We start from the raw sequence: 20,576 nt of genomic DNA, 5'->3' as shown, positions 1-20,576 counted from the left end.
GGACATCCAAAATCTCAAAAAGACTCCAGAGTAAACAACAATAGAGTGGGATTCACAGGTGGACATAGAGGTGGTATAGGCAATAGAGGAGAAGAACTGGTAGAGGTAGTAGAACATATGTAAATGTATGACAAAAACTAGGAGCACTAGCAGTTACACCTCTGCTTTGCCATTCAATGATAGTCCGTTGGAACATATAGTGAAGATGTGGTCCAATGTGGGAAAATCAACTGGAACAGGTCAAGAGGAAGATGAACAAGAGTTCACATATGCTGGCATGGTCAGCTGACACTATGCAAATGCAGCAAGCACAACCTGGATAATTGATTAGGAGCTTCAGATCATATGACAGGAAGCTTTGAGATATTAGAGAATGCAGAGAAGTGTAAAAGTGAAGCAATGATTAACTTGCCTACAAGACACACATCAAGAATCACTCATAAAGGGCTTGTAAGCCCAAAAGATGGGTTGAAGCTCAAAAATATCGTTTGGATTAATTTTTGTTTAATTTTGTTAAGTTTTGGGGTGGTGTGGAGGATTTTGTGTGTGGTGGATGCTGCATGTGGTGGTGTGGGTCGTGGGGGCTAGTGGTGTAGGTGGTTGTGTGGGTCGTGGGGACTAGTGGTGTGGGTCATGGGGATGGGTCAGAGTGGGGGATGGTGGGTCGTGGTGTCGGGGGAAGTGGGTGGCGTAGGAGGTGGGGGAATTGGGTGGTGTAGGTGGTGGTGTCGTGGTGGTATTTAGTTGTGTTGGTGTTAGATCTTGTTTAGTTGCTTCCCATTGGATTACCATCGTAACTATATTGAGCCACTCATGTTTTTTCTCTTTTTACTTGATATATATTCTTATTTGAATTATCATATGGCAAATTTATGGAGTAGAATATTAATGTTGCATGTATTGAATTCTTAATTAATTTATCACAATGTCTTAAATCTCTTTATGCATGATGAACAATTTTAGAGTTCATGAGACTCGAGGATACTGCTGCATAAGATTAGATAATTGACTTAACTTGTATATTTTGTGTTATACATTTGTATTTGTATTTTACTATGTACCGTATTTTTATTTATTAATTGAAGTTGTAACGTATTTTTTTGAAGTACTACTCCCGTTTCATAAAATTTGCAACTATATATTTCCTAAAATGGAATGAAGCTACACATTATATGCAACAAAAAAATAACTTTCCTAATATAGAAATTTTTTGTGTGAATTCACCAACATACCCTTACTTAACTTTAAATAAACCGCCAATTAACTTATTAACCTAAATTAATCAATCCATAATTAAATCCCTAACCCATATCCTCTCTCCTCACTCACAGCCCACATCCACCACCAACATCACCATTATTTCTCTCTCCTCCCTCTCTACCACCACCAACAACACTTTTCTATCTCTTCTCTTTTCTCTCACAACCACCACTCCACCACCACCACTCAGATCCAGCCGCCGCCCTTCTCGTCTTAGTTGCTGCCACTTTCTCCTTACTCTTGTCTGTTCGCCACTGAGTTTTTTCCCTAATCAAAGTCGCCGCCCCTCTTGATGATCAGATCATGGTGGTGAGGTGGGGTTTCTATGTTTGATGGTGGTGAGGTGGGGTTTCAATTCGTTATTAGTGGTGGTGGAGGTGGGCCGGGTTCCAAATCCCCTCGATTGTCGCGACCGCCTCTTATGATAACTTGTTATTAGTTATGATTTTAGGGCGATTTTGAACCTTGTTTACTTGATATATTGGCATTTTGGTTCACTTTTACTCTATTTTCGTGCAATTTTTGTGCATCCTTCGCTTCACGGGTTGTTAGTGTTTTTGTTGAGTTTTTAGGTTCAAAGACGACCATTTGAAGCATATGGATGATAAATCGAGGTTAGAAGCCGAGACAAAGGAGCAAAACCGAAGAAAAGATGGAGAAAAGGGGCCTAGAAGACCTTGCAAGACTGTGCCACACCATGCACGTCCGTGCAGGAGGGTGATAGCAACCAAGGCATTCTGCCAGACCTTGCATGGTTATGCAAGACTCCAGCAAGTCCGTGCAAGATCTCCAACACGCTCGTGCAGATGGCTGCACGTCCTTGCATCCTGCCTAGCCCAAAACAGAACCAAAACTGTCCTGTCTGCCTCGAGCTGCACGCCCGTGCAAAAGTTGACACATCTGTGCAAAGCAGGCTACACTTCCGTGCCAAGCATGGCACGCCCGTGCAGACCCCAGCCCACGACACGGCATGGCCCACGTGCTTGGCGGGCCGTACTGTGCAGGGCCGCGGGCCAAACCGTGCCACTTTTATTATTATTATTATTTTTTTATAAATAATAAATGTAAATAAAAAACGATATATATATATTTTTAAGTACAACTTAATTTTATATAAATAATGTTATTAATTTATGTTTATGTTATTGTTAGTTATTTTGTTTTGAACAATTTTATTTAAATTAAGGTTATATAAATTATTTATCTAATTATGTTTAAGTTTATATAAATAATTTTATTAATTTAGCAAAAAACAACAATGCATATAATAAAAAAAATTACGAGTGTTGGGTCGGCGACCCATGGGCCGGCCACCGTGCCGCCCACCGTGCCTCGTGTCGTGCTCGTGCCGATTCCCAGATTTGTGTTCACGGCCCACAAGTGGGCTGCCGTGCCGTGTCGTGCTGTGCCGGAATCGTGCCTGGCCCGTGCCGGCACGGCCCGTGCCCATCTTTACCTGTAGACGAGCCCGACTCTTGTTTTCTCCGTCCTTTTTTATTTTGGGGTAATATAAATACTCCCCTTGAGCTCATTTGTACGGGATCGAAGTTTTTAGAGCTTTCCTCTTTGTTTGTAATCTAATCTAAGAAACATCAAAACTCTCAAATCATTAGTTAGATCTTAATTATTAGTTTTGAAATTTATATCTCAACTAGGTTAGCTCCCGTGCCATGCACGGTAATTTTCAGACAATTATTGGTGTAACACTATAATTATATATATCGTTAGTACTTGTAACATAATAATTTGTATTTAATTTCAAAAATTAAATTATCCGAAAGTATTATAAACCACATGAAAAATTTAGCTACGATATATTTATTTTCTTATTATTTCTAATATTTACTAAAATAAAACACGGAAAATCAAACAAAGTATAAAGAGCTTGTTAACAAAATGAGTTTTGTAAAAGTACTCCTTTGACTGTGAGCGTTTTAAAATTCACAACAAAGTGATGCTCATAATATTTTTCTTTTTGACAAGCAAATAATAATTTTATAAATATGTATATAGCTAGCCTTCCATCTACCATATCTATACATACAACATTTTTTTTTCTTCTTTCATATAAAAATTGAAAATATAATTAAAAAAGGTCATATTATCATATAGATAATATCACAATAAGATTTACCATAGTAATAATTTGGGCATGTGGTGTATTATAAAACTCGTGGTGTATTGATACAAAAATATTATATAAAAAGTATAATTTTTAACCCATATAATTCCTATTCTAAATACTTAAAAAGTGATGATAATATGTTTAAAATGACCTACATACTTAGTATTTTTTTATTTTATCTAAAGAAATAAATGTTTATATAAATCTGATAGATATAAATTTAATCTTTAATTAAAAGAATGTATTGTATGCTTAATAAAATAAAACATCGGTTGCATCATAATGTTACAGTATGTAGTTATTAGATAAAGATAGGAAACTAAAATTTTACATATAATTAAAGATACTTAACATATCAAATAATGAAATAATTAATATTTGAGTATAATATATAAGGAAGAAACATAATAATTATTTTGGAAGGAAAAAATATTTTATTTTTGTAAGAAAGGAATGAAAATATTATACTTTGTATTACGTATATTAAATCTTCTCTAAGAAGATTTTTTTGACAAAAAACCAAAAAGCAAAAAAATAAAATAAAAATGAGAATAAAAAAAAAAAAGCTTTTGGCGGGAAAATTTTTAACCAAAAGTTGACATGTGTCATCTTTGGTTTCGCCTTTAGTATATAGTTATAGATTATTGTAGAAGACAAGTTCCACCATTGTTATTCAAAGTTGAAGCTTCTAATAACGTTTCTTACTCTAATCTTCCATTTTATTGCTTTAATTCTTAATTATTTGCTTAATTCTTGTATGCTTAGATTGCTATTTAGCTTAATCCTTAGTTTAAATCTTGTTCATGAGTTACTTGAAATTCTTAATTGCTTTAATCTCCATGGATTGTGAGTAGTCTAATTTTCTAGGGTTTTATGACCATTATTAGAACTATTATCCAAGCTTTCTCAACGAAGGATCGAGAGATGAACTTGAGTTAGCTCCCTTATGCTTAATTGACTTAAAATGTCATCAGAATAGTAATTTCCAGTCAAGGGAATGTTTATGTCATCGTGATTATGCTTTAACACTTGCTATATGCTTTGTAACCACGAGAGTAGGTTGTATTCATGATTCAAGTAATCCCTCTAGCTTGAGAGAGTAGTTGGGTGATTTAGATGACTTCCCCTATTTTATCATCTTATTTTACCTTGATTGTGCATGTTAATTGTGATTTGTGATGAATTTGAGTGGTGTAACTCGAGCCCTAAAACCCTCTAAATATTGTTAATCTCCCCTTAGCCTTAGTTGACTTGAACTAGTACATGTTACATAAAACCAAACCAATTTCGAATTCATTTTGCTTATTTAAATGATAGTATCTCGGTGGTTGATTCAACGCTTCTCTTGGGTTCGACCCTTTCTTACCCTTACTATTAGCTAGTGAGACCAAGATATGACTTTTATCTTTGGTAGGCTCGACGACGGCCTATCATCTTACCCTCCACTTTGTCGCTGGTGCTTTCTCCTCCCCTAGTCAAAGCCGCCGTCTCCTTTGTTCCCTTGTCAAAGTCGCCGCTCCTCCTAGTGGGTAAGTTTTGGTAGATTCGAGTTAGGTGGGGTTGGGGATTTTAGTGATTATGGTGCGTGGGGGTTTTAGATCTTGGTGTTGGTGCGTGAGAAGGTGGTTACACGGTGGGTTTTTTGTGGTTGTGAGTTGGATAGGGTGGGTTTTGGGCATGTTTTGGATCTTGTGGTGGTGAGAGGGTGGGGTTTTGGTTCATTGGTGGTGGTGAAATGGGGTTTCAATTGGTGGTGATGAGGTGGGGTTTGAAATCATAGTGGTGGTGAGGTGAGGTTTTAGATCTTGGTGGTGGTGGTGGTGAGAGGGTGGTTGGGTTTCAGGATTTTGTTCATGGTGGGGTTTTGGGATTTTGTTCATGGTGGGGTTTTAGGTAGTGGCGGTGTTAGTGGTGGTGCAAGTTAATTGGGTGAGGTTCGTTTTGGGTGGTTATGGAGGGTTTCATATCAGGGTTATGGTGAGAGTGATTACAAGATGCGGTGTTAGTGGTGGTGCGAGTTGGCTGGGACGGTGGTGCAAGTTGGTTGGTGTGGTGTTAGTGGTGCTGCTGGTGGTGGTGCGAGTTGGCTGGTGCGGTGTTAGTGGTGTTTCTGGTGGGTGGTGTCGAGGAGAAGATGGAAGTTAGTGGTGGAGTAGTGGTGGCCCTTGATTAATTAATTATCCCCTATTTCTCTTTCCTACCCTTAATCACATGCCCTTCCCTTTGTTAATCAAGCATTATCAGATTTTGTCTTGGGAAACGTGCAACCAAAATTGTTGCAGATTTTGTGAAACGAATGTAGTATTATATATTATTTATAAAAATTGTTACTTCATACTTCCTTCGTTTTTTTAGTTGACATGTATTCCTTTTTGGGAAGTTTTTTTTAGCTGACATGTTTCTATTTTGGGTAATAAAGGTAATATTAAATGTCACTTTTACCCTCATCTCTATATTCTCCTCCTTATAGACCCATCTCTCTCCTCTCTCTTCTGTAACCCCCTCTTTCTTCTTCCACCTCTAGCTCTTTATCAAAACATTTAGACCATCATGGACACCAATTATTTCTCTTTCCTCCTCATAGCCATCACCATCATTCCATTTTCTTACTCCATTACCTCTGTTGATCAATTTGTCCCCTTTCTCTCATTCCGTCGTTGGTGACCTTGTGAGCTTGATGCCTTGACGGGATTTTCCAATCTTACCACTTGAAGGCGGCAGCACGAGTGGATCCTGCCCTCCAATCTTACCATGACCCAGCGGCGTTCGATCTGATCATGACAGAGAGGATCACCCGACTTTCTGACATAGAGAGAAAGTGAGCATCGTTCACGAGAAACACCTCACTCAGGGGTAAGGTTGTGTCGTCGGAGTAGATAACAATGAGGGAGGTATGGTGGCTAAGGAGGTGCGGCTAACAGTGGGGAAGGTGTCGTCTTAGATTCACACGACAACTTGGGGTAGTGTGGGCCAGACAAAAGCTTAGGGTGCCGTGGTGTGGGTCTTGGTCACTGTTTCTGTTACTTGGTCGAAGTGAAGGGGGTAGGTGGTATAAGGTTGGGTAAGGGTATATGGGTCTTTTGCTTACTATTTCACTCCTCCTTACTATATGTGCGCCAAAATGAAACGTGTCAACTAATTAGAAACAGAGGAAGTATTATTTACTTGTATAAAATTATTATTTATTTTTAATTAATTAATTAATTAATAATAATAATAATTTTTTTAATAAAAAAAAGAAGGAAAAGAGAGTTGTCATCTAAGATAGGCGATCTTTATTCATATGGATATCATGCGCCTATCCTAAGATGACAGTTCTATTTTCCTTTTTTTTATTTATTTTTACATGGAATAGAGAGTTGTTATCTTAGATAGGCGATCTATATCACACTATATATAGAGCACATCTTTAGGCGATCTATAGACTTTATAAGGCACCCCCTCAGAAGAACGCATCTGAGGCGATCTCTATTCCCTATTTTAGGCAGTCTATATTCCCTATTTTGTGGAAGTAATCACAAAAATGGTTGAACCTAAATCATTTAAATAAGTTGTAAGAAGAAAGGAATGGGTACAAATAATGAATGAAGAACTAGAAGCCCTAGAGAACAATTACAGTACACCTGGGTTATAATTGATCTTCTAGAAGGTAAAAAGGCAATAGGTTGTAAATAGTTGTACAAAACCAAATACAAACCTAATGGAGAATATGAGAGAGATAAATCAAGACTTGTTGTCCTAGGAAGCAACTAAATAAGCAAATATATGGAGTGGACTATGATCAAACATTTGCTCCTGTAGCAAAAATGACCACTATGAGGTCAGTTCTTGCTATTGATGCTCTTGGAGACTGAATTGTGCATCAAATGGATGTTAAAAATGCTTTTTTGCATGGTGAATTGCAGGAAGATGTGTATATGAAGCTTCCACATGGATACACAAGAATTGGGAAGCAGAGTTGAAGTTCAAGGAGAGGGGGAGCAAGTTGATCTAAGGAATATTAAAGTTGATCTGTAAGCTGAACAAATCTTTGTATGGGCTTAAGCAAGCTCCAAGATAGTGGTTTGCAGACTAAATGGTGTCTTGAAGAGCAATATGTTCACTCAGTCAAAGTCTAACTACTCATTGTTTTTAAAGAAAAAAGAAGGAAGCTTTACAGTTGTCCTGGTATATGTAGATGACCTGATTGTTGCAAAATGACATGGGAAAAATTGCTGAAACAAAGTTGTTCCTTGCATCTAAATTTCACATGAAAGACATGGGTGAATTCAAATACTTCCTTGGAATTGAAGTTGACAAAAGTGAACAAGGAATGTTCCTGTCTCAAAGAAAGTATGTTGCTGACATCCGGGAAGAATATGATGTGATAAATGTGAGGCCTCTTAAGCTTCCCATGGATCCACACCTAAAATTAACAGTTGAATTGAAGGTGGGAGCATTCTAAGCTAGTACGTGGGAAAACTCATATATCTCACAATCACAAGGCCTGACATTTCTATTACATTTCATGTGCTGATAAAGTTCTTGCATAAACCAACAGACATTTACTTGCAGTGTGCAAAAAGGGTGCTCAGGTACTTGTCAGCTTCAACACAACAAGGAATTCTTCTTGCATCCAAAAGAAGTGCTGAATTGAAGGCTTACTGTGACAGTGATTGGGCAGGATGCCATAGCCCTAGTTTCTTGGAAATCAAAGAAACAATCTGTAGTTGCAACTTGCAACAAGCACATCAGAAGCTGAATACAAATCTATGGCCCTAACTGTGTGTGAAGTGATGTGGATGAATTGTTGAAAGAATTGGAAATGACAAAACTGGGAACAACATCAGTGTATTGTGCTAATCAGGCTGCCTTAGCAATAGCATCTAATCCAGTGTATCATGAAAAAACAAAACATGTTGACATTGACTGCCATTTCATCGAGACAAGTTAAGTGAATGGGTCATTGCTCCTACCTATATTATGTTCACAGTTGTCAACAAATTGCAGACATGTTCACTAAGATCTTGTCTGTTGAATAAATGAATCAGCTCATGACCAAGCTTGGAGTTCAGTCTCATTCTTCACTCTCTACTTGAGGGAGAGTGATGAAATAGAGAGTAGTAGTAGGTATATACTGAAGTAGCTATAATTTGTTATTTTTTCTATTAGTGTTGTCATGTACTTCTGTATTTGTTATTTAGTGTTATGAGCTGTAATCTTCATAGTGGTTGCTTGGAGGCCAATTCCCTAGGTTAATATGGTGTGCTGTCATATATAAGGCAGGGAGAATGTTTGTAGCAGTCATTTAGAAATGAGCACAAAAATATGCAATAAAAAGATTCTGCTTGAAATGATTTTTTTTTTTGTTGTTCTCTTTTTGACAAATTAAAGTTCATGCCTTTTATGTCTGTCATCAAATTGTCGTGCCATGGCAATGAATGATCACTGACTTGAATTGAAAACGAAATTGCCATATTGGGGGCAGCTAGAGTGTTCCACTAGACCACTAGTGTTAGATTCTACCTATTCATTTTCAAGATTAATTGTCATGACACTCTAGATACAAGTGCAGTCTTGGGTGGGAGTTCGGAGTAGACGATGGATAAATTTTTAAGTTTATGTACTTTATGAAAAACATTGAATTAATACTACATCTGTTACATATTATGTGCAATTTTTGGGTATTATTTGTGAAATATAAAATATTCAAAAGTTGCACATAATATGTAACAGTGGTAGTAAAATGAGAAGAGGAAGAAATGAAGAATGTAATATATATCTCTCTTCACCAATGTATGTCACAAGTAATGAAAGGGGAATAATTATCATTTGACTCAGGGCCTGATCTCTTTAGATTAATTTTAGTTTAGTTCAGTTCCTAATATCTTCTCTCATAAAATATTCAGTTTAGTTCAGCTCACTTCAGTCAACTAAAACAGACCCTCAAGAATTAACAAAGAAATGTATTAAAACCTCCAAGTACTACTAAAAAGATATAATCATATAATATGATGGAGTAACACTCAATTAACCATACGGATTATTAAACATGGCTTTTTATTTTATTTTTTTGAAAGGTTAAACATGGCTACTAAGAATAAGGAACAAACATATGTTTTTTTTTTTTTTTTTTTTTTTTTTTTTTTTTTTTTTGACAAGAAAGGAACAAACATATTAATGTCACAAAATCATAAGATCACCTCCATAATAATACGTAGATTATATTAATACTAGTACTTGTAGACCGACATACACCTAATATATTCTTATTCATCTGACATAGATAAGAGAATCTCCTCATAATTCAATAAAATCCACTAACCCCCCAACAAAATTACACTCTACTTTTTTCTTATAGATCTACTAACACATTTTTTTTCTTTTTCTTTTTTTTTTTTTTTGAAGTTCTGCTAAAGTGCTCAACAGTCAGTCAACGGCGGTGGTGGGGACAGAAAGTGACCAAATAGTTAGCCCGAGTGCAAGTAGCAATACTAGTAGGGTCATCATACGCGTAGGAGTAAGCGCGTGGGCAAGCTGTCTTGAATATTTTGGAGTACACTGTTGGCTTACAAGCTTGAGGACTACCAAATGTGCCTGTGCAACAATACCTTGGTGAGTTGAAGGCTGAACAAGCACTCTTGCAAGCTACTACACCCCCTCGGGCACCTCGGACTTGGAGTCCGGTCGGGCACATTGTGTTTAAGTCGCTTATGCACCCTGCTGGCGCGCATTGTCCTGATGCCCCTTTGAATGGTACCATTGAGATTGCGAGGTTGTAACCATCCACTAGACTAACGTCGTAGAAGTCCTGTACATCATACGTATCAATCAAATATTAATTAAGGTGTCAATAATTTAATGATTCATGGTACTGATGTCTAGTAACTTTCATGGTAATAGAGAAAGGTTCAAATGTACACTTATTACAACTTTTACAAGAGAGGACAAATTTTGCCAAGTATATAGAGCATGGATGCATCTAAAATGGTCCAAATTAATTTTCCAATTAATTATGAATAAATTCAGGCCATAAAAGGTAAAATCTTAATATGTCACATGACCAACTCTTTAATCCTGTTTCTGTAAATGAAAATAAGACCAAGAATGCCAATATATTAGGTGGTACTTTAATTCACATTCAATGCAAAAGGACTCTAGTACTCCGTATGAGTACCTCATGAAGACGTACTTTAACTCTTCAAGTTAAGTTTATCTCAGAATAATCCCAATTTTGAAATAATCCCAAAGTATAATTATACTATTTGTATGATTTTGACAATAGTGCTATAGTATTTCAAAAGTGTGATGTATTTTGTGATAGTAACTACTACACTAATTTATGTGGATGTCAATTAGTTTAGTTGGTTAAAATTTTAACAGTGATGAAATATATAATAATCCGTACAATTGAAATAGTGACTATACTAATCAAAACATAGATGTCAACTAATCTAGTTGGTTAAAGTGATTAGCACAAAATATCAAAAAAAAAAAAAAAAAGAATTAATTGACAGAAATTACTAATCTACAAGTCATAACATAAAGACTTATTAAAAGTACAATACCTGCTCTTGTCCAAGAGTAATCTCAGCTAAGGTAGCAGGAGGAGCACCACCAGCACCAGCACAGTAAAGGGTGCCACCACAGTCACCGGTAGCGCACGTACCGTGACCACTAGCATCGAAATGGCACCCGTGGCGACCCCATAGTCGACCGGACCACCCGGCCGGAAGATTAAGGACGTAAAACTTGTTAGGCAACAACTGAAATCCACCACGAGCTAGGATTTCTTTGCCAGCACTTGGCTGAATTCCTGGCCACACTGTGTACCTACATTTGTTCACTAGCACCATTTTTGCTCCATTTACTTCCCCTGTTCACATTTCCAACCAAATATTAACGTTACTAATCTATCTTATCAATCAATCAAAGCCTTAATCCCATAATTACTAATCCATCTTTAAATGAATTAATTAGTTCTCCGATGTTTTGACGGTGATTGTGTTCCGAAAAAGTAAAAACATAAAAGAACTTTTAGAGACGGGAGAGTATGATAAACTCGTATCTAAGAACAATTATTTCAAACATAGTATTATGTTACCAAATCTAAGAACTTATAATTAACATATGTCACGGCTAAACAAAGTTATAAAAGTTGATACAACATACTCATCTATAGGCCCCATGAATATAATTTGATTTGACTTTAATTTTAAGGTTAATAGCCACAAAGTTTGACAAATTTTCTTTAAAAATTACAGCTATTTTTTTACAACGTTCAAACTAAATAAAAGTAAAAAAGTAACAAATCTCAAGAATAATGACAATTTTATGATTCATTGTTTTGATGAAATAACACAATAGTAATAAACATGTGAAATATAACTTAAACTAATTTGAACAAAAGCACACATATTTCTATAGTTATACAATAAAACATTAAATTGTGATTTAGATTTATTAATATATATTCTCGACATTGTAAAATAATTGTCACGTACGTTGCTAATGTACTCCGAATCATTTAAACTAAAAATGTGACAACTAAATCCGAAAGAAGCTCACAAATCTATATGATTAGTAAAAACCAAGTGTATAAAATGGGCACAAATCTGTAAATTAAATACACAATTAATGTGGAATTTATGCATCAACAAGAGTAAAATTTACCTGGAAGAAGAGAGGTAAAAATGAGGCAAAAGAGGAGAGAGAAAAGCAGCTTCAAAATGGCAGCCATGTCTAAGGCTGGGTCAGTGAGTGACTCAGTGAGTTAAAGGGAGTGAGTTTAAGTGAAGTAGTGAGCTAGAGAATTGGAAATATATTACACCTGAACCACAAGCATTATATAGAAACAAAGAGTACGACCCAATAGAGTACACAACTTACAAAAACAAAAAAGATAAAATAAAAAGGGAGAAATTAAATGGTAAAAAAATGAAAAAAGAACAAGAGTAACGGCAATATTTTTTTGAAAAAATTGTTGGGAGGTGAGGATATTTGTGCCTGAAAACATGTACTGTAGTCTGCCGATCAAGAACTCAGAACTTTGCATAAAATTGTGTGCTATATTGACATACATATACATATTGTAATATTGTACACTAATTGGCTTTTTTGTTGTAATTTCCCATGCTAATTGTTTATGCATTCTTCCAAATTTAAGAAAGAATACATTAGAGTATTAGACATTTATATATGCAACTAGCTTAGTTAAATCTAAAGTTGTGCACTTGTATAAACAGATAAGAAAGAGGAGAGCATGATTCACAAACAAGGTCTAAGGAAGTTCTATACTAAAACCAATTGATGATAGTAGGAGTAATCCTTCTATCTTATAAGTACGTTGGTAATATCTCTCCTCTTCCTCTAATGTAAAACACTCATCACAAGTGGAATATAAATGGATTTCAACTTATTCGTAGCTCTATGTGTATCTGATGAATAAGTAATCACATCATCTAACATACTTTTCGTAGGTGCAATACTCCCTCCGTCTCATAATACTTAGTACGTTGGGGTGGACACGTGGTTTAAGAAAACTAATACGGGATTCATTTAAAATATTTGTTGATTACAAGTATATAAATGATTTTCTTTTGTATTTTTATATTGTAAGAAAACAAAATGTGAAAGGGGAGGTAATTAGGAGAGAGAAAATTAGGATTTAATTGGGTTTTGGGGTTTGACGTCCTAATAAAGAGAGTATAGGAAAAAAAAAATTTATTAGTGGTCTCATTCTATATTTAGTAACGTGACAAGTATTTTGAGACGGACAGAATTAGAACATGTGTCAAGTATTATGGGACGAATGGAGTATATCTTATACATTAACTTTTATCTTACTTTTATAACATGTAGAATTGATCACTGGTCATCAAAGTCACACAAGCATTTGCAACTAAATTGAGGAACATGTATATCTCCCAAAACTTAATAAAATCGCTTTTGTGAAAAAAAAAAAAAAAAAAAAAAAAAAAAAAAAAAAAGCCCTTGATAAAATCGTATATGAACCAATTTTACATGTTATCATCCTTTTACGAGAAAACAAATTTTTGTGTGGAAATTAATCATCCTAACATAAACCAAGAAGTTTTCAGCCACTCCATATAGTCAAAGTGTCAAATGTCAAAGTAGCTAGCCCTCTCTATGCAATTGACATGTGCGAAAATTTCAAAAATTACTTACTACAAACGTAGTGGAGGAGGAAGATTGAGAGTAATAGGTTGTAACTGAGACACTATTATTTATTTGTCATTAAAATAACTCTAAAACAATTAATAACCGAGCCATAATTATCACGTTTGTTACAATTGAGATTTCTATAAAGCAATAGTTAAGCCTTGTTCGATCTCTTAACCTAGCTAATAAGTTTGGTTCATAAAAAAATAAATTCAATTTAGTAAAATAAGTTTTAATAAATAAGATTTTGTAACTTTAAAGTATAAATATAATAGAAAACTGGTAAAAATATGTTTAAATCATTAAAATTTCATAAAAAATAAGCTCAATTTAGCAAATAAGTTTTAATAAATAAGATTAAGTAACTTTAAAGTATAAATATAATAGAAATCTGCTTAAAAATATGTTTAAATCATTAAAATTAATTTAAGTTTAATAAAAATAATTGAAAAATTCTCAATGGTAGCCATCTACTTTTGCTCATTCTCAATTGTAACAAAATATTTGACAAATCCTCCTAAATAACATTACATTTTATATATTTCCCATGACAATATTTTTACAACTAGCAACTAATTATCGAAAAGGTTTGTCAACCTCTACAATCTACTCCTCTTTTCAACGATATATTCGGCAAGTGTTATAACAATCACTTCGACTAAGTTGAAACAAATTGATAGATTTCCATCTCCACTTGGAAGTAGGATCGAGGTGGAAGTCACTAAATACTTAGTTCATCCAAAATTAAGCGGTGGGAATGCAGCTAGAACCCTTAAAGAAAAGGTACAAGGTTCCAATTTTCTCAATAAAGTAACAATATATGTCCATCAACATAGTACGGTCCGTTTGATAAGTCCGTAATTCATAATGATAATGAAAATAAAATGTAATGAAAATAAAAGTTCTACATAAATTTGTATGACAATTTGAATTCCATTCACATGATAATAATAACCAAGCAACTTTGGTGGAGTTAGAGTTAAGGGGGATTTATCTTGTGACTTTAAGGTAATGAGTTCGAGCGACTCTAACTATATTTGCTTGGAACCGAAATAAGGAGATACCCTTATCTCCCCTCAATCTTTATCTGTGAGAGGAGTTGGTTCACTAGGATCCTTCATCTTACCTTAGAGTCGTAATCACAATTTGATTGAACTTCCTGATCGGGGTCATTTTACCAAGTTTCCGACTTCCTTCAACATGGTTCGTGTTCAAATTAGTCATTAATTAATGGTCAGCTTAATTGGTATCCTTTCAATTCTTTGACTCGTGGCTACATACTTTTTGTTGACCAGCCTACTAAGAGGTATATAGTCGCTTATCAAAGCTTGAGGAATTTGTGAGGGCAAAACCTCGCTCAACTCACATAAAAAATAGAAATGAGGTACAAAGGAATTTTTCACCTATAGGTCCTAGTATCACAGGTGACCAAATGGCCACAATAACCTTTTCTATTTTAGTTGGCAAAGAACGACAACACTCACACGAGAGCCAAAAAGAGGGTTTCTCACCAGGCTTGGAACCTGTAAGTAAGGCGCTTCATTGTTAGCTAGGTTCGGGCTGGTCATTCCATTACTATAGACATTCAAGAAGGGAGGGGTGAATTGTAGTGAGTTCCTTCCAGGGCCCAGCTGGAAGTAAAACCTCGACCCTTCAAGAGATTTCAAACAAAAACCAATCCACTATAATAGGGTATACACCTAGTTACAACCTATTATATTACTCACAGAACTTTACTCACAAGTTCTGGAATGAAATTGCTACACATTAGAACCCTATTCAACCCAACCTAAGTCCCAGACTTATAATTTATCTTTTATAAAGCTTTAATTTCCATATTTAAAAGCTTGCCAAGCTTTGCCACGCTTCTAATAGATTTCATGCATAAACTAACCAAACATATTTACAACAATCCTAGTAAAAATAAACTTAACAAAAACCTTAATAAGATTTTTAGTCTATTGCTTGATTGTCTCCTCAATCGATGAATTGTACGGATTAATTTGGGTTCTACGCAGACCAGGCCTGAGTTCCTGCTGTCTTCAACTCTCCAGCTCCTTTCGAACTCGCAGACCAAATTCTAATGGAACTTGTTGTCTTCAACATAGTCCAAGCAAGTCTTTCTTAGCTTGTTGTGAAGCTCCTATTAGGGAACTTCTCTTTGTGTTCCTATTAAGGATCACAGCTAGTTCCATTGAGGAACTCTTCTTCTATTTACTATAAACTTTTCTTTAGATCTCCTTGAGTCTTCAAAGATAGGTTACTTTTCCACTTCCAAAGTCAACTTCACCTGTTCTTATTCAACACTCAGAAAAATTGCAGTAGTTGAAGTTTGCTTTTATTCATCATCATCAAAACTCATAAGCTTCAACATATGATGTTATTTTGCTCGTCAAGTTACACTAATCTTCATTTACGGTGTGTTTGGATAGTTGGATAAAGAAATGAAAAAAAAAAAGGGAAGGGAGGTGAAGGGGAGGAAAGAGAAAGGGAGGGGACGGAAAAAAAAGAAGAAGATGAATTGTCCTTTTTAATCTCTTCATTGTCGGAGATATCAAATTCTTACAATATAATCCCTCTATTTTTCTCCCCTCCAATATTGGAATGGAATTGAAATGGAAACAAATAGAGAAACTGAGTATTATAAAGTGTGAATAATAATTGTTTGTTTCAAATTGAAAAAAAAAAATGCAAAGAGCTTGCAGTTTATAATCCAAGCGTATCAATTGATTTTAAGATGGAATCTCATTATGGGTACTAATTTATGAATTTTTCGACTTCTCTCCCACGTGTTTTTCCCGTCTATTATAAATTTATAAACAAAGTTCTCATGCCATATGGAGATAAGGCCATATGTGAGTTCAGTGAGTGTCACCTCAGAAACAATTGAACATCTAGATCATCTACTCCATGCAGTAGAGAATTTTGATTTCGAAATAGTACTGTACGTACTCCGTAGTAGGACTATAAGACTAATAAGAGCATATATTCACATGATTTGTTCCTAAAAGCATCCATCACACGTGGGTGAGACTTAAGTGGACATTCGGAATCAGTATATGACTCATGTTGCTTCTCTATGCAATTGTGCAACTTGCGTCGACATTTTGACAGTTTTTTTCATTTTTTTTTTCTTTTTCTTTTTATTTTTTTTTTGAAGATTTTGGCATTTGTTTGTTCTTCATAATAATAAAGCGCAACCTCGACCTCCCTCCATAAACTATAAAAAGGTCCTATGATATAATGCTCATAACAAAAAAATTCAGTCGGTCCTATAATACAATGTTCATAACCAAAAATTCTCAGTATTGATCACTAACATTGGCCAAAATGAATTACTCCCTCTATTTTTTTAAATGCATCATTTGAGTTTTCACACTTGTCGATCGACGCATAACTTTGACAATTAATATCTTTAATTGGATATAAATTCAAATTAAAACAAACTTATATTATGAAAGTAGACATTGTAACAAATTCAACAATATGACCATGATCATAAATTGTATAGTAGTAAAAAAAAAGGTAAGTAAAAAATAACATATGATTAGTGCAAAATCTCAAGTGATACATTTAGAAAAAAAAAAAAAAAATAGAGGGAGTATGTAAATAATAAATTCAATCGGTCCTACTAGTATAATATAATGTCCATAACCATTTGTATAGTCATATTATAAGGTTTTACAAAAACTTCTCATTAATTTATATGTTTTGTGGATGATCAACTAGCTTATTTGATTAAAGTCTTGGTGGTATATATACAAGACCTGAGATCAAATTTGTTTACATCACATGCTCTTGAAAAAAATATACTTATGGCTTGTTAGGTTGATGTAGGAAGTAAATTCCCATGGAAAATTCTAATTCATGGGAAATTACTTCCTTTATTAAAATTCTTAGGAATTTCATAAATATGTTTGGTTGTCATCTAAAAATTTGTAAATCATGGGAATTATGAATGACCAAGGGAGGGGTGGGTAAATAATTAACTTCACATTTTTTGTGGGAAGTGAAAATTCCCGTGAATTGTGACTTCCTCCATTTTTGCTTTTTAATGTCAACCAAACAACACACCTAAAAGGAAATTCATGGGAATTTTAAGTGCCCATAGAAACTAAAGGCAACCAAACAAGCCCTTAGTATTAAAGTATAGAAATATAGGTAATTATGTGACTTACTATCTCGATTTTACAATACATGTACAACTTTGACTTTTAATATTATTAATTTATTTACTTTGACTACTTTAACCAAGCTCGTTGTATGCAATAAGAATAGTAAATTACTAAGGCCGTATTTGACAAAGAGGGCTTATACGTAGTAGGATTATTGGATGAGTAATACTACTTCTTCTAAGTTCTAACTAAAGTACAGAAACCAGAAATCTCTAGCAATCACAAATAACATAAATTATCCGATTTCTTTCGCCACGTGGCATAAACCCATTGCATATCTTCAATTTCATGGACCCCTTTTCCATGACCGTTAGAGAGAGAGTAAGAGTAGATAGAGAAAGAATTTGGCAACTAATTGAAGGTGTTGTGTCTCGAAACTCCTTCCATGGCCACACTTAACTACTCTACACTGCTTCCTCCTCGCAGGTATCCCCCTTTCTCTTTATTTTCTTTCCAATTTTTGTATGATCATAAATAAATTACATATATTGTAGATTGTTACACCTTTTAAATCTTATTTGTACTATGGTATAATTTTATCGAGTAAGTATTAAACAATCACCGGTGTATATATGTACCAATTCTTTTTTTCGGGTGCTAGTGATGGGCGCAGCCCTAAATGTTTGGGGCTGCGCCTCACTAACACTAACAAAAAACAATGTTATTAAACATAAATGGTAAAACAACGGTAGAGTACCTTATTATTTGTATTTGTCAAATTTGAATGAGAGTTTAAGATAAATGTTTTCAGTGATTATTTTCGAGCATCTTGCTTGGCATTCCAGAGTTCTGGTAAATCATGGGTGGTGCTTCCTAAGAGATCATTTCGTCAAAGAAGACAATTTGGGATTAAGGCAGAAATTAATTATGTAAATGCTGATGAGGCTAAAGAACTTGTAAAGGCTAATGGTTATGCTGTTGTGGATGTTCGAGATAAATCTCAATTTGAGCGCGCTCATATCAAATCGTGTTATCATGTTCCCCTTTTCATTGAAAACCAAGACAATGACCCTGGTACACTCTCATTCTTTATACTATAATCGTGCTTCAATTAATTGATTAGTGCTCATTTGATAATTGACATTTCAACTATGTTATTCGAACTCTTCATTTCATCTCTTAAAAAACGTTTAGTCTAGTTTGACACTTGTTAATTTGACGAATTATTGATATTGTGCAGGCACAATCATAAAAAGGACTCTGCACAACAATTTTGCTGGGTTGTTCTTTGGATTGCCTTTCACTAAACAAAACCCTGAATTTGTGCAGTCTATAAAGAGCCAGTTTTCACCTAATACTAAGTTATTACTTGTATGTCAGGAAGGATTAAGGTTGGTATCTCTAGCTTAAATAACTACATATAATTTCCGATATATCTTGCTTGCTTGTATGCCGATTAGAATTGATCCGTTCATTAGGATCAATTACCACTGCTAACAGATTTTGTGTTGATCCACATGAATTCGTTACAAGATCAATATGTATATGAATTTGGTGAGGCATTCCTAAGAGTTCACAATGTAACGGTTATTGAATTATTAATCAGAAGTTACATTGTAATTTTAGTATAACAGAACAAATTAAAAGGAGTTTAATTCCTGTAACTTTGTCACCAAATTTTTGCAATAGTTTCATTTGCTCCAAGTCCTTTAACCCTTAGTTTATAGTAGACCTATGTGATGAGTCATGTTACTCATATATGAATTATGAAAAGAACATTGGACTGTATATTCGATTGAACCCTTACAGGTCTACAGCTGCTGCTAGGAAATTGGAAGAATATGGATTTCAGAATGTAGCATGCATAACATCTGGGCTTCAGTCTGTAAAACCAGGTACTAATGGGATTATGCAAAACACGAGTTTATGTGCCATGCTATTATGATATCAGGAAACGACAATTGACAATATTCGATAAATGCTCGTAACTTCTATGTAGGAACATTTGAATCTGTTGGTTCCACTGAGCTACAAAATGCTGGTAAAGCCGGCTTGATTACAGTTCAGGGAAAGATTTCAGCAGTACTTGGAACTATTCTTGTTTGTAAGTCAGTCTTCTATTTGTCCTTCAAGTTAAGGAATCTCCATATGATGCTAACTTTTTCTTGCTGACATTGGTTTCATTTTCAACATACAGGTGCATTTCTGTTCGTCACCTTCTTCCCTGACCAAGCAGAAAAGCTGCTGCCCCCAAGCTAGACCAACAATGATGAGGTATTGAGGTGAATGCAGCAGAAAAAATAGTAGTAGAAAAGCGTTTTTGTTGCTATTTTCTGTCACTATACAAGTCTAGTCTAAGAGTTCGTTATTTGTAGTGTTCTTGGAATCACAGGTTTCATTCCAATTTTTGATACCAAGCTTGAAATTATGTAAAATGCATCCTTTTTGCTGTATTTGTATCGAATGTGATGGCTATGGAGGTTGATTCCTGTCATGTTTTGTTTGCAGCATGCATATAGTTGTTACTTACAATTTATTTCCTTAAATTGATCATAATGATATATCAAGAGGTTTATGTATAGCCTAAGTTTTTTTTTTTAATTTATTATTTATTATTATTATTATTTTTTTTTTTACAATAGTAAGAAAAAGTTAAACATTAGAAAACCCTCCTCACGAGGGGAATTCCTAATGTGTCGGAAGAAAGGATTGAAAATAAAGAAGAATTATCACTACCCTGACCAACATTTGCTATCCAATCCGTAGCTTGATTTGCCTCCCTAAAGATATGACGAATGCTCAAGTTATCGAAATTGCTAAGAAGAGGACAAATGTATTTAATAGTATGATCAATTTGTGAAGAGTCATGACCTCTGTTATGAAAATCTTGGTGGTGCTAAGGTTGAAAGCACGAG

At 34.7% G+C, this 20,576-nt stretch overlaps 2 protein-coding genes across 2 annotated transcripts; one reads left to right on the top strand and one right to left on the bottom strand.

The window, feature by feature from the left end:
- Window positions 1-9,547: 9,547 nt before the first annotated feature.
- On the bottom strand, window positions 9,548-12,192 carry LOC145607685 (thaumatin-like protein). Its single transcript, XM_081663278.1, has 3 exons — window positions 12,038-12,192; window positions 10,933-11,240; window positions 9,548-10,175 (listed from the first exon to the last, which is right to left on the bottom strand). Exons 1-3 carry the CDS (start codon window positions 12,102-12,104, stop codon window positions 9,798-9,800), a joined length of 753 nt encoding a protein of 250 aa, XP_081519404.1. The 5' UTR covers window positions 12,105-12,192; the 3' UTR covers window positions 9,548-9,797.
- A 5,806-nt stretch (window positions 12,193-17,998) lies between these two features.
- LOC145606646 (rhodanese-like domain-containing protein 9, chloroplastic) lies at window positions 17,999-20,242 on the top strand. Its single transcript, XM_081662452.1, has 6 exons — window positions 17,999-18,147; window positions 18,473-18,735; window positions 18,902-19,052; window positions 19,471-19,556; window positions 19,661-19,765; window positions 19,859-20,242. The coding sequence occupies exons 1-6, from the start codon at window positions 18,107-18,109 to the stop codon at window positions 19,918-19,920; spliced, it is 708 nt and encodes a 235-aa protein (XP_081518578.1). The 5' UTR covers window positions 17,999-18,106; the 3' UTR covers window positions 19,921-20,242.
- Window positions 20,243-20,576: the final 334 nt, after the last annotated feature.

This window comes from Chenopodium album, chromosome 23, assembly GCF_948465745.1.
Source record: "Chenopodium album chromosome 23, dcCheAlbu1.1, whole genome shotgun sequence".
In the NCBI taxonomy this organism is placed as follows: domain Eukaryota; kingdom Viridiplantae; phylum Streptophyta; class Magnoliopsida; order Caryophyllales; family Amaranthaceae; genus Chenopodium; species Chenopodium album.
Note: the sequence above shows the minus strand (reverse complement) of the source record. Positions and strands in the feature narration are given on the sequence as shown.